The 13,852-nt window shown below is 40.7% G+C and overlaps 1 protein-coding gene across 1 annotated transcript in view; it reads left to right on the forward strand.

Moving 5' to 3' along the window:
- Positions 1-13,852, forward strand: part of LOC132379651 (regulator of G-protein signaling 10-like) — a 78,830-nt gene that overhangs the window by 24,887 nt on the left and 40,091 nt on the right. Inside the window, exon 2 of the mRNA XM_059947826.1 lies at positions 10,402-10,520. Coding sequence (XP_059803809.1) covers positions 10,402-10,520 — 119 coding nt within the window. The remainder of the gene's footprint in view (positions 1-10,401; positions 10,521-13,852) is intronic.

Raw genomic sequence — 13,852 nt, forward strand, 5'->3', positions numbered from 1 at the left:
TAGGTTGCAGGAGACAGGTAACTGTGTGACTGTCAGTCAAATGAGGGGAAATGTACAGCCAGTGCAGAGTAAACCTTTGGCCTTTCCCCTCAATAATAAGTATATAACTTTAGATACTATTCAGTGGGACGACCTACCAGGGAGAAACCACAATGACTGGGTCTCTGGCACTGAGTCTGGTGCTGTAGCTCACCGGTGAAGAGAAGTGAAGAAGACTGCAGTGTCGATAGGAGATTCCTTAGTCAGAGGAACAGAGACAAGGTTCTGTGGGTGCGATAGAGACACCCAGATGGTACGTTGCCAGGATCAGGATTGTGTCCAGGGCATTCTCAGGGGCAAGGGGGAGCAGCCAAAGTCTTGGTGCATATTGGCACCAAAGACAAAGGTAGACTAGATGAGGTGGTCCCGAAGAGAGACTTTAGGGAACTAGGTAGAAAACTGATGAACAGGACCCAGGGTAGTAATCTCTGGAGGGTGAGAATTGAATGATTTTCAGGTGAATGCATGGCTGAGGAACTGCTGCAGGGGGCAGAGGTTCAGATTTATGGATCATTGGGATCTTTTCTGGGAAGGTAAGATGTGTATGAAAGGGAGGGATTACACCTGAACGCAAGGGAGTCCAACATTCTTGTGGCTAGAGTAAATTGGGTGGGTTTAAACTAGTATGGCAGGGTGATGGGAACTGGAGTGATAGTGCTGAAGATAAGGTAGCTGGTTTACAAAAAGAGGAACAGAGGCAGTGTGTAGTGAGACTCCTAGCAAGGTGAGGCTGATGATAGGGCAAAATTGCAGTCAACAGGGATGAGTTGCAATGTAAAAAGTGGACAAAATCAAAAAAGGCAAATACAGGACTAAAGGTGTTAAATTTGAATGTGCGCAGTATACGGAACAAGGTAGATGAACGTGCAGCACGGTTGCAGATTGGCAGGTATGATGTTGTAGACATCACTGAATCATGGCTGAAAGAAGATTTTATCTGGGATTGTTTTGAAAGGGCAGGCAAGAAGGCAGAGGAGGTGGTAAAAATGAAATTAAATCATTAGAAACAGGTGACATAGCATCAGAAGGTGTTGAATTGTGGATAGAGCTAAGGAAATGTAAGGGTAAAAAGACCCTGATAAGATTTATATACAGACCCCCCCAAACAGTAGTAAGTACATGGACTACAAATTACAAAGGGAGATGGAAAATGTATGCCAAAAGGGCAATGTTACAAAAGTCACGGGGGATTTCAATATGCAGGTGGTTTGGCGAAATCAGGTTAGTGTTGGGTTCCAGGAGGGAGAATTTCTAGAATGCACATGAGATGGCTTTTTAGAGCAGCTCATGGTTGAGCCCAGAAGAGGATCAGCTATTCTGGATTGGGTGTTGTGCAATGAGCCGGAATTGATTAGAGAGTTTAAGGTAAAAGAACCCACAGGGGAAAGGGGTCATAATACGATTGAATTCACCCTGAAATTTGAGAAGAAGCAGCTAAAGTCAGATGTATCAGTATTACAGTGGAGTAAAGGGAATTACAGAGACATGAGAGAGGAGTTGGCCAGAATTGATTGGAAAAGAAAACTGGCAGTGAAGACAGCAGAGCATCAATGGCTGGAATTTCTGGAAGCAATTTGAAAGGCACAAGATATACACTTCCCAATGAGGAAGAAGTATTCTAAAGGCAAGATGACAGAACCATGGCCAACAAGAAAAGTCAACATAAAAGCCAAAGTGAGGGAATATAATAGAACAAAAATTAGTGGGAAGTTAGAGGACTGGGAAGCTTTCAAATATCAACAGAAGGCAACAAAAAAGGTCATTAAGAAGGTAAAGGTGGAATTGAAAGTAGGCTAACCAGTAATATTAAAGAGGATACCAAAAGTTTCTTCAGATACTTAAAGTGTGAAAGAGAGGTGAGAATGGATATTGGACCACTGGAAAATGATGCTGGAGCGGTAGTAATGGGGGCGGGGGAGGAAATGTTGGATGAACTGAATAAGTATTTTACGTCAGTCTTCTCCGTGGAAGACACTAGCATTATGGTGGAATTTCCAGGTGTCAGGGGCCATGAAGTGTGTGAAGTTACCATTACTAGAGAGAAGGTTCTTGGGAAACTGAAAGGTCTGAAGGTAGATAAGTCACCTGGACTAAGTGGAGTACACCCCAGAGTCCTGAAAGAGGTGGCTGAAGAGAAATGAAAGGGCTGACTATTTTCTAATAGGAGAGAAAATACAAAAAACTGAGTTGCAAAAGGCTTTGGGAGTGCTTGTGCAGGATTCCCTGAAGATCAACTTGCAGGTTGAGTCAGCCATGAGGAAGGCAAATGTGACACTAGCATTCATTTCAAGAGGACTAGAATATAAAAGCAAGGATGTAATGTTGAGACTTTATAAAGCACTGGTGAGGCCTCACCTGGAGTACTTGGAGCAGTTTTGGATCCCTGATCTTAGAAAGGAAGCTGGAGAACGTTTAAAGGAAGTTCACAAAAATGATTCCAGCTATGAATGGCTCATCATATGAAAAGTGTTCGATGGCTCTGGGCATGTATTCACTGAATTCAAAAGAATGAGGCTGACTGCATTGAAACCTACTGAATGGTGAAAGGCCTTGATAGGGTGGTTGTGGAGAGGATGTTTCCTCTGGTGGGAGAGTCTATGACCTGGGGACATAGCCTCAGAATAGAGGGGCGCCCTTTTAGAATGGAGTTGAGTAAATTCTCTAGCCATATGCAGCTGCGGAGGCCAAGTTTTTATGTATATTTAGGGCAGAGGTTGATAGATTCTTGGTCAGGGCATGAAGTGATGTGGAGAGAAGTGGTGAGATTGGGGCTGGCAGGAAAAATGGATCAGCCATGATAAAATGGTGAAGCAGACTTAATGGGCCGAATGGCCTAATTCTTCTCCTATATCTTATGATCTAATACATAATAATAAAGATTACAGTAAGTATATATACTGTATATTAAATAGCTGACTTAAACAAGTAGTGCAAAAATAGAAATAAAAAAAGTAGTGAGGTAGTGGTCAATATCCTTTTTGGAAATTGGATGTCAGAGGGGAAGAAGGCATTCCTGTATCGTTGAGTGTTGTGCCTTCAGGCTTCTGTACCTCCTTCCTGATGGTAACAACGAGAAGGGAGCATGTCTTGGGTGTTAGGGGTCCTTAATGATGGACACCACCTTTTTGAGGCATTGCTCCTTGAAGATGTCATGGACATTTCACTTCTTAATGTACCTGATTGTTGAAACAATACTGAGTATTCAACAAAGATAGATAAAAATTTTATGATTTTCTTTAGAAATATTTTCATACTTGATTGATTGATTTATGGTAAAATATTTACTTAAGTTCCACATTCTGTTAACAGTCTCCAAGGGATTGGCAAGTAGACCACTAACTGTTTACAATGAGCCAGACTGTAGTACAGAGTTATGTTCAGTTCTTAAGCGGTCTCTGTTTCAATTACTTTATATAAACCTATGCCTCTGTTTGTGTATTTCAATTTGGACTGTCGACAGTTCAGAGTGGTAAATTTATAATTCTTGGAGGGCATAATGGAACACCGAAATCATCTTTGTAAAACGGAATGATGACTTTGAGACAAGTCGTTTGGAAGACTCTGTCAAAACAGATGAACTATTATGTGATGCATCTGCTAATCCAGTGCAAAGTGTGTTGAGGAAATATGTGTACCAATGCTCTGTACTTGATAGAAAAGCAACCAGAAAGTAGGGGTGAATTTAGTGCAAAATATTCGGCACATTTGCAAGGAGGTCTATTAATATGTTTATAATGTAACACACAAAAAATGCTGGAGGAACTCTGCAGGCCAGGCAGCATCTATGGAAAAGAGTAAGCAGTAGACATTTTGGGCCGAAATGAATTCCTCCAGCATTTGCAGATTTTCTCATGTTTGTGAATATGTTTACTGTATCTAGTTCTGACAATGGAAAACACTTGACTATCTTAGTCACCAGTTTTCTCTAATATTCATCATCTTCATTATTAACATTATGTGCTGTCATAGTTCATGGGCGAGCATTGCCATTCAATGATCGTGATTGCTGTTGGCAAATTTTTCGACAGAAGTGGCCTTCTTCTGGGTAGTGTCTTTTAAAGATGGGGACCAACTATTATCAATATACTTCAGAGGTTGTCTGCCTGGCATCAGTGGTAGCATAAGCTTATGCACCAGATGCTCCCATGGCTTCACGTGACCCTGATCCCGTGGGTGCGGGGGGGTTGCTAAGCAGGTGCTACACTTTACTCAATGGTGCCCTGCAGGCTAATGGAGGGAAGGAGCATCTTGCACCTCCTTTGGTGGAGGCACATCTCCAACCTGCCACCCCATCTCAAATATTAGGCTGGTTAAATATGATCTTGTAATTGTTTTGAACTTAATTCCTCCCATCAAATTTATGTTATATAATACAAAGTGTTAGTTTGATTTTCATTAATTTCAGTTCATCTTCTCTATTCTTTGTGGCATTTCCTTCCTTGTGCTTTTTCAGTTGTGGCTAGCAAGCAAAAAAACCTAAGAAGTCAATGTGCATGAGTCTTTTAAGTTGCAGTAATCTGGACAGAATTGAAAAGATGAGGGGAATAGACAAAGTAAATCAAAAAATCCCAAGCCTTTTTATTCATGATGGTTTTAAACTTGAAAAAGAAGTGGAAAAATTAAAAGCAGAAGAAGATGTGATTCATGCTCGAAGGAAAAAGATGAGTTAGGTTGGGAATGGTGCAATAGCCTTGATTTCAGCCAGGCTAAGATGCGGAAAGAAAAATGCTGGTACGTTTTCAGCTTATGTAGAGCAGATATAGAATTATTGAACACAGTACGTGCAATTAAATATAGAATCTTCAAAAAAGATGTGTTTGCAAGGTCTTCCATTGAAAAGGCAATAAAATATTTAGAAAGGTATAAGGAAAGATGTTTTTTGGTGGTTGCGCTCAGATGGGATGTGGTAGTTTTGTGAGCTGTTTATATTAAAATGGTCTTCCTTCCTCTTTCAAGAATGCTGACTCATTACATGGTCTGAGAGATAGTGTTCTCACAATCAAACCATATTCTAGGAAAGAAAGAAATTTGAAGCTGTAATCTCTCTGCATGGTCTCATGCTTATGAAGTTTAAATTTATACAGCATCTTTATGGTTATTAGACAACCCAAGGCACTTTCCCCGGCTGTACTATCTTCTCACAGCTACCAGTAGACAGGAGGTACAGAAGTGTGAAGTCCCACACCATCAGGTTCACGAAGAGACAAGGGAAGCACAGGAGCACCTACATGACTGCGTTGAATCGGTGGTCTGGACCGTATTCAGTGGTTCATCTTCGAATCTGGATGAGTATGCTGCAGTTGTTACTGACTTCATTAAAACCTGTGTGGATGAGTGTGTGCCTACAAAGGATTGCTGTACATTCCCAAAGCAAAAGCTGTGGATGAACCAGGAGGTACGTCATCTGCTGAAGGCTAGGTCTGTGGTATTCAAGTCTGGCAACCCAGGTCTGTACCAGAAAGTCAGGTATGACTTGTGGAGGGCTATTTCAATTTTGAATAAGGTTGGAGGTGACGTTGGATGTACGATATTATTCCTACAAAGCAAAACCCAATAGCATGAATGGCATTGATGTTTCATTACCAAATGAACTCAACACCTTCTATGCCCACTTTGAAAGGGAAAATAAAACTGCAGCTGTGAAGGTCCCTACTGCATCTGGTGACCCTGTGATCTCTGTCTCAGAGGCCAATGTTAGGCTGTCTTTAAAGAGAGCGAACTCTCGCAGGGCAGAAAGTCCCGATGGAGTACCTGGTAAGGTTCTGAAAATTTGTGCCAATCAACTGGCGGGAGTATTCAGGGACATTTTCAACTTCTCTCACTGCTACATGTGGAAGTTCCCACTTGCTTCAAAAGGCAACAATTATAACAGTACTTAAGAAGAGTAATGTGAGCTGCCTTAATGATTATTATTGCCCAGTAGCACTCAAATCTACAGTGATGAAATGCTTTGAGAGGTTGGTCATGACTAGACTGAACTCCTGCCTCAGCAAGGACCTGGACCCATTGCAATTTGCCTATCGTCACAATAAGTCTACAGCAGATGCAATCTCACTGGCTCTTCACACGGCCTTAGACTACCTGGACAACACAAGCACCTATGTCAGGATGCTGTTCATAGACTGTAGCTCAGCATTTAATATCATCATTCCCACAATTCTGATTGATAAGTTACAAAACCTGGGCCCCTGTTCCACCTCCTGCAATTGGATCCTTGACTTCCTAACCAGAAGACCACAATCTGCGTGGATTGGTGATAATATCTCCTCCTCGCTGATGGTCAACACTGGCGTGCCATGGGTGTGTGCTTAGCCCACTGCTCTACTCTTTCTATACCCATGACTGTGTGGCTAGGCATAGCTCAAATACCATCTATAAATTGCTGATGATACAACCATTGTTGGTAGAATCTCAAATGCAGATGGGAGGGTGTACAGGAGTGAGATATACCAGCTAGTGGAGTAGTGTTGCAGCAACAATCTTGTACTCAATGTCAGTAAGGTAAAAGAGCTGTTAGTGGACTTCAGGAAGTGTAAGATGAAGGAACACATACCAATCCTCATAGAGGGATCAGAAGTGGAGAGAGTGAGCAGTTTCAATTTCCAGGGTGTCAAGATCTCTGAGGACCTAACCTGGTCCCAATGTATTGATACAATTATAAGGAAGGCAGTGACTATACTTCATTAGGAGTTTGATGAGATTTGGCATGTCAACAAAAACACTTAAAAATTTCTATAGATGTGGAGAGCATCTGACAGGCTTCGTCATTGTCTGGTATGGGAAGGGCTACTGCCCAGGAATGAAAGAAGCTGCAGTGGGTTGTATATATAGTCAGCTCCATTTTGAGTATTAGCCTACAAAGTACCCAGGTTATCTTCAAGGAGCAGTGTTTCAGAAAAGCAGCTAAGGACCCCCAGCACCCAGGGCATGCCCTTTTCTCATTGTTACCATCAGGTAGGAGGTGCAGAAGCTTGAGGCACACACTCAGCGATTCAGGAACAGCTTCTTCCCCTCTGCCATCCGATTCCGAAATGGACATTGAACCCGAGAAAACGACCTCAACTTTTAAAATATGTATTACTTCTGTTTTTGCATGATTTTTAAACTATTTTAAATATATACTGTAATTGATTTACTTATTATTTTTTCCTTCTATATTATGTATTGCATTGAACTGCTGCTGCTAAGTTAACAAATTTCACGATACATGCTGGTGATAATAAACCCGATTCTGATTCTGAAGAGACTTTCCTCAACATTCGGGTTTTGAATAGCCCCAGTTACTACAATTCAGTCACACTGTGACTGCTTCCATCACTTAGCACACTTGAACCTGGTGGTGTGAGCCCTGAATTCTGTCTGGGTGTGCTTTAAAGCGTGATTTTCAAGAAAGGTTGGCAGTTGGCCACACAGGAAAAAAAATAAGGACAGGAAGATTGGCAAATGGATTTTATTAGTAAGATAGATAGCCAGAGTTCCATTTTTAAGGAAGGATGCACATTTAATGATGTGAAAGTGGCTGAGCAAGGACTGGGTCGAGATTAGAATGGCCAATAGTTTGCTGGGAATGAGTCATAAGAGCAGGAGTGCATATTGTAGACAGTTTTGAAATCAGAGAGAGGGTGAGGCCAGTTATATGAATAAGAAAAGATGTGGTCCCAGTGCTTGGTCTGTGGGGAAAGAAACCTTTAAGGGATATATGATACGATGGACTGTAGAAGGAGAGGGAAATGGGAGTGACAGCGGAGTCAGCGCTCTAAGGCTTAGTTGCAAAGTGCTGAAAAGCTCATTGAAGAAGGTGGCTTCAGACAATTTTGCATTTGGGAGAAGCAGTAAAAAGGACGCTCTTCTCCATTACTGTTTCAGATGAGATGTTGAACTGAGGCCCCAACTCATTGCTCACATGAAAGAGCATGAGATCTGCATTCTGACCAAAAAAAAGGGTTATTTATTTACTTACAGTACTGTGCGAAAGTCTTAGGCACATGTACTGTATATAACTGCTGTGCCCAAGACTTTCATGGTACTGTTTTTGTCAAAATGAAGCAGACAGCAAGTTTGTAAATCTGGCAGGAGCAAAGGATGTTCGGAATGTGAGGGTGGAGTGCTGTGGGAAGGGTCTGGGACAGGTGGCAGGGAAGGAGTGTCAGGGGTGGGTGCTGACATACCCAACCCAGGCAAGGTCATTTGATTCCAAACAATTGGTTTATTAAACATTACAGAATCTCTCTTTGATGCTTTCTGCTTCCTCTCCTCTCCCTTCCTCTATCCTAACCATGATTCCCCTCTCCCTGCCTCCTCCCACTCTCAGACCACAATGGAGACCCATATCAGAATCAGGTTTACCATCTCTCATGTATGTCCTGAAATTAGTTTCTTTTTTGCAGCAGCTGTTCAGTGCAATACGTAGAATTACTGTGTGTGTGTGTGAGAGTGAGTGAGTCATTGTGCGGCGTGTCTTGGGCATCTGAACTCGGGACCTCTTGCCCCGAAGTCCAGCGCTGATGTCACTATGTCACCAGCCGGCCAAGAATCACTATAGAATTGTGCAAAAGTATTAGGTACTCTGGTTATATATATGTGTGCCTGATAGCTTCAAACTGTACTGTATTTATCTAGAAATATAGTGTGATATAGGCCCTTTGGGGTCTTCAAGCTGCACCGCCCAGCAACCTACCTAATCACGGGACCATGACCAATCAACCTACTAACCAGTACGTCTTTGGACTGTGGGAGAAAACCGGTGCACTTGGAGGAAACCCGCGCGACTCATGTGGGGAATGTACAAACTCCTTACAGAGGGCTTTGGAATTGAACTCCGAGCTCTGACGCCCTGAGTTGTAATCGAGTCGCAATCACCGTTGTCCTACCGTGGAGCCCATGTGGCTTAACGTGGGCTAACTGGTTATTTATTTCAGTTTGTGTTTGTACGACAATGTTGTGCATGTATTGGCTTCCTTATTTGCTGACAATTTCAAATGTATTTCATTGTCAGTGAAACAATATCCTGAGGATGTTAGAGAGATTATGTAACCACAAGGCCTAATTACTTATATTATCTTAATGTAAAGTAACCCTGAAAATGTTAATAAATTACCAACACTAAATCTATCTAGAGCGAATTTAATCCAGCTGACATTTGTGTGGGTATAGTATAATTATACACAATCAAATTTCTTTGCTTTTTCAATTCCATTTCAGTTGAAAGGTATCCTGTCTTTTGTAGCCCTGAGGAACTGTATGACCTCACACACATAGCAGAACTCCATGTACTAGATTTGTCAACTCAGTCTTTTACAAAGGCTTCAGTCATTAGATTGCTGCAGGATGGTGGGGAGTGGTAGTGCAGGCATAGTACTCGGGGCAGGCGTGGATGTACTCACATAAGGTCTGAGCAGCAGTTATTGGGCAGATCCAGCTGTATTATTTAAAACCCTTGTATCTGTAAGAATTGAGTCCTGCTCTAAGCTTTTTCCCTCTCTCCTTGCACCTGGATTCACTTTCAGCTGGAACTTCAACCTCTTGCAAAATCCACTACAGCACGATTATATTAGCTTAAGCCTTTGGTCTCACGATCCACTGTGTCTGAAAGAATGGGAAAGACTGGCTGCAGTATGACCCCCAGCATTTAGAATTTACAATTGATAATTGTGCATTAATGCTTTTACTAATGTAGTTATTGGGTGGTGGGGTGGAGATATGTCTCTACCAAGGAGGTGTAAGGCACTCCTTCCCTCTGCTAGCCTGCAGCTCACCCCTGGGCAAGGTGTAGCTCCTGCTTAGCCTCCTAGTCAGGGTCACGTGAAGCCATGGGGGAGCAGGTAGTTGATGGTCGTATGAGCAGCCGGTGCATATCACAAGTCGTGTTTATGCGACCACTGACACCAGACAGACAATCTCTGAAGACTATTGATAATGGCTGGGGTCACCTGCATTGTAAAGAAATCTGCCCAGAAGAAGGCAATGGCAGACCACTTCTATAGAAATTTGCCAAGAACATCATAATATTATATGACACAGCACATAATGGTGATGATGAAGGTATTCATAAACAGCTTCTCTTTTTTTAGCTGGGGATCTGATAGGGCGTTACCACAATAATTTTAGCACACTAAAAGTTCAAAGTGAATTTATTATCAAAATACATACATGTCACTATATATAACCTAGGAATTCATTTTTTGTGGGCGTACTCAATAAGTCTATAACAGAATGATAACGATAATAGAATCAATGAAAGATCACACCAATTTGGATGCTCAACCAGTGTGCAAAAGAGCAATACAAAAAGAAAGAAATAATTTCTCAGTATTTTGCTATAGTAATATTCATTGTACAGTTCTGTGTTCTTTTGTTTTACAGAAATACACGATAATGATGTTCCTGCTGGTTGTAGCCAGCCGAATACATCAGGATTCTCAAGATGGGCTATTTCTCTAGAGAATCTCCTTGAAGATCCAGAAGGAGTAAAGCTTTTTAGGGTTTGTCTGTTTTACATTTGTTAAATTGATCTGTTAAAGTTTTAAAAAAAATTCATACTGAATCAATGAGTGCTTTTGATAGGATTAAATCCTATGCAAAGATGTGTTTTTTTTATGTGCTTGTATTATGTTCCTACTTTATTCCTTTCATTTCCCTGTTTTTCAGTATCTTTGCCTTATTTTCCTTTCTCTTCATGGTTTGCTGGTCTTTCTGATGAACTCAGGTTGGAAGTTTAAGCTTGATGTGACCACGGGCACATTTCTGTTCTTTCTAGTGTACTTATGGAATATTTTGGTGATCAATAGAGAATTGTTTCTTCAAACTGTACAGAATTGCAATTTAACATGGTTGTGAACAAGCTTTTCGTATTATGCCAAGTTACAAATTTAGAGTCATAGAGCACTACAGCACAGAAACAGGCCCCTGACCACTATCTAGTCCAAACCAAGTCATTATTCTTCCTCGTGCCATTGACCTGCACCTGGATTATAGCCCTCACAGCCCTCCTATCCAAATCTCTTAAGTTTTGAAAATGAACCTGCATCCACCACTTCCATTGGCAGTTCCTTCCACATTTTCACCACCCTCTGCGAGAAGTTCTCCCTTTGATCCCTCTAAAATATTTCACCTTTCTCCCTTAACCTATGACCTCCAACCTCAATGGCAAAAGCCTGCTTGTATTTACCCTTTCTATACGTCTCATACTTTATATACCTCTATCAAATTTCCCCTCATTCTCCTATGCTCCAAGGGGAAAAAGTCCTCACCTATTCAGCCTTTCCCTATAACCCATGTCCCGGCAACATCCTGGTATATTTTATCTGTACTCTTTCAACTGTATTGATCTTTTTCCTATAGGTAGGTGATCAGCATTGTATACAGTACTCCAAATGTGGCCCTATCCACATCTCATACAACTTCAACTTAGCATCTCAAAACATTGATTTATGAATGTTCTTATGAATTTAACATAGTGAACCTGGAGAATAATGTTGAATTTATATTGAAAATTTCAGGTGCCCCTAAAGTAAAATGAACAATAATTAAGCAGATAATAGGAGTTCACAAGATGTTGCCTGTCTGATCAATCCTTTTGATTTTTAATATCACCAGCATATATCTTGAAATTTGTTTCTCTATTACAATGCAATACATGATAATAGAGAAAAAAATATGACCTATAAGTAAGTGTGTGTGTGTGTGTGTGTGTGTGTGTGTACATATATAAAAAGTTAAATAAGTAGTGCAAAATATAAAATAGAAATAAAAAAGTAGTGAGGTAGTGTTTATGGGTTCAATGTTCATTCAGAAATCAGATGGCAGAAGGAAAGAAGCTGTTCCTGATCGTTTAGTGAGGCATTTGACAAGCTGTTTCTTGGTAGTTCAATGCAAATGGTTAAGATGCATGGGATGCATAGTGATTTGGTAGCTTGGATTCAGAATCTGTTGTTTTTCTATTTGTGGATGAAACTAGTTTGATTGTGCGTCTCTCTTGGCCTAAGAAGTTTATTACAACTTTAGAGGGTAATAAAGAGTTATTATGAATTGGAGTTAAGTGAGCTCTACCAGACAGGAAGAACGAATTTCCTTTCCAGACTGGATCAGCTGGACTCTGCACCAGTTTGGCAATTTCATGATCACTTTTACTGAGATTAACTTTAGTCATTGAGTTATTTTCTTAATTTAGATTCTCAAACTGTTTTCTAGTGGATTATTAGGTGATTACATATTTATAACAATTATTGTAGAGTGGTATCATTGATCTAACTGAGGAATCTGGTGCAGGAAGTGTCAGCAATTAATAGGATGATGATAGAATTGACCTTTTTCACTAGATGGGAAAAACAGTGTATTAGTTAGTGTAAACTTTGCTTAAGTGAGCCTTTATCCCAGATTGTAATGCCCAAGTTGATCATATTTTCACTCTGAGAATTAGCCCCGCTCCAAAGCCTTGTGTGCAAATGTTACTGATATTTCAGTGAAGTAATGTAAATGCTATGCTGGTGTTAATTGCCAGTTTGAATAGACTCTCTGCCATCTCAGGAAGATACCACTGCAAACGGTATGAGGAGGTATCCAGTGTACTATTTCATATTTATCCCTCAATTAACATCTCAAGTGCACCGATAAACTGATCATTAAAACACTGGTGTTCACGAGGGCTTGCTGGGCACAAAATGGTTGCTTCATTTGCTACATTTCGCTAGTGAAGATGCATGTACAGTACTTCATTTGATTCAGTTTCCTGAAGCATGTGAAGCCTTATGTGCATGCCAGTTGTCAGAATCAGGTTTCATATCACTGGCATAGGTTGTGAAATCTGTTGACTTTGTGGCAGCAGTACAATGCAATACATAATAATAGAAAAAAAATGTGAATTACAGTACGAGAAAATCTGCAGATGCTGGAAATCTGGAATTACAGTAAATACATATATTTAAAATAGTTAAATTAAATAAGTAGTGCAAAAGTAGAAATTTTTAAAAAAGTAGTGAGGTAGCGTTCATGGGTTCAGTGTCCATTCAGAAATCAGATAGTTGAGGTGGAAAAGCTGTTTCTGAGTGTGTACCTTAAGGCTTCTGTACCTCCTTCCTGATGGTAGCAATGAGGCCAAGGCATGTCTTGTGTGATGGGGGTTCTTAATGATGGATGCCGCCTTTTTGAGGCATCGCTTCTTGAAGATGTTCTGGATGCTACGGAGGCTAATTCCCATGATGGAGCTGAGTGAGTTTAGAACTCTCTGCAGCTTACTTTGATCCTGTGTGTGACCCTTCCCATACCAGGTGGTGATGCAGCTAGTTAGAAAGCGCTCCATGGTACATATATAGAAATCTTCCAGTGTTTTTGGTGCTGTACTGAATCTCCTCAAACTCCTTATGAAATATAGTTGCTGCCATGCTACTTTTATTCCTTATATGCCGTTTGTTTGCCTAATTAACCTCCACTGTTATACTTCATATTTGACACTGGGCACAGAATTCTCCCCAAAGCATGTGACTCTCTTTTATTTTATAAGTTATTGTATAAATAGAGCTCCTTTCATGGCTGTATTTTATAATAGCATACAATTCCTGAGGGCAGTAATTTTGAAAAATTGAAAAGCACAATTGTTTCTCAGATTCTAAAATATCTGCCTTCAAAGAGGTATGGATTGATGTTGAACACGGTTAATTAGGATCTTGCTCTGCATGGATAATCCTTTCAGTTGTTGTATGTTGATCTGATGAATGGGAATTTTGCTTAAGGAATATTTCCTTTCACTTGAGATGAGAACTCACCACATGACTACGTTGGCACGTGTGAAACACAACCGATGCTTGGGGTGAATGAA

This window comes from Hypanus sabinus, chromosome 22 (genome assembly GCF_030144855.1).
Source record: "Hypanus sabinus isolate sHypSab1 chromosome 22, sHypSab1.hap1, whole genome shotgun sequence".
Classification (NCBI taxonomy): domain Eukaryota; kingdom Metazoa; phylum Chordata; class Chondrichthyes; order Myliobatiformes; family Dasyatidae; genus Hypanus; species Hypanus sabinus.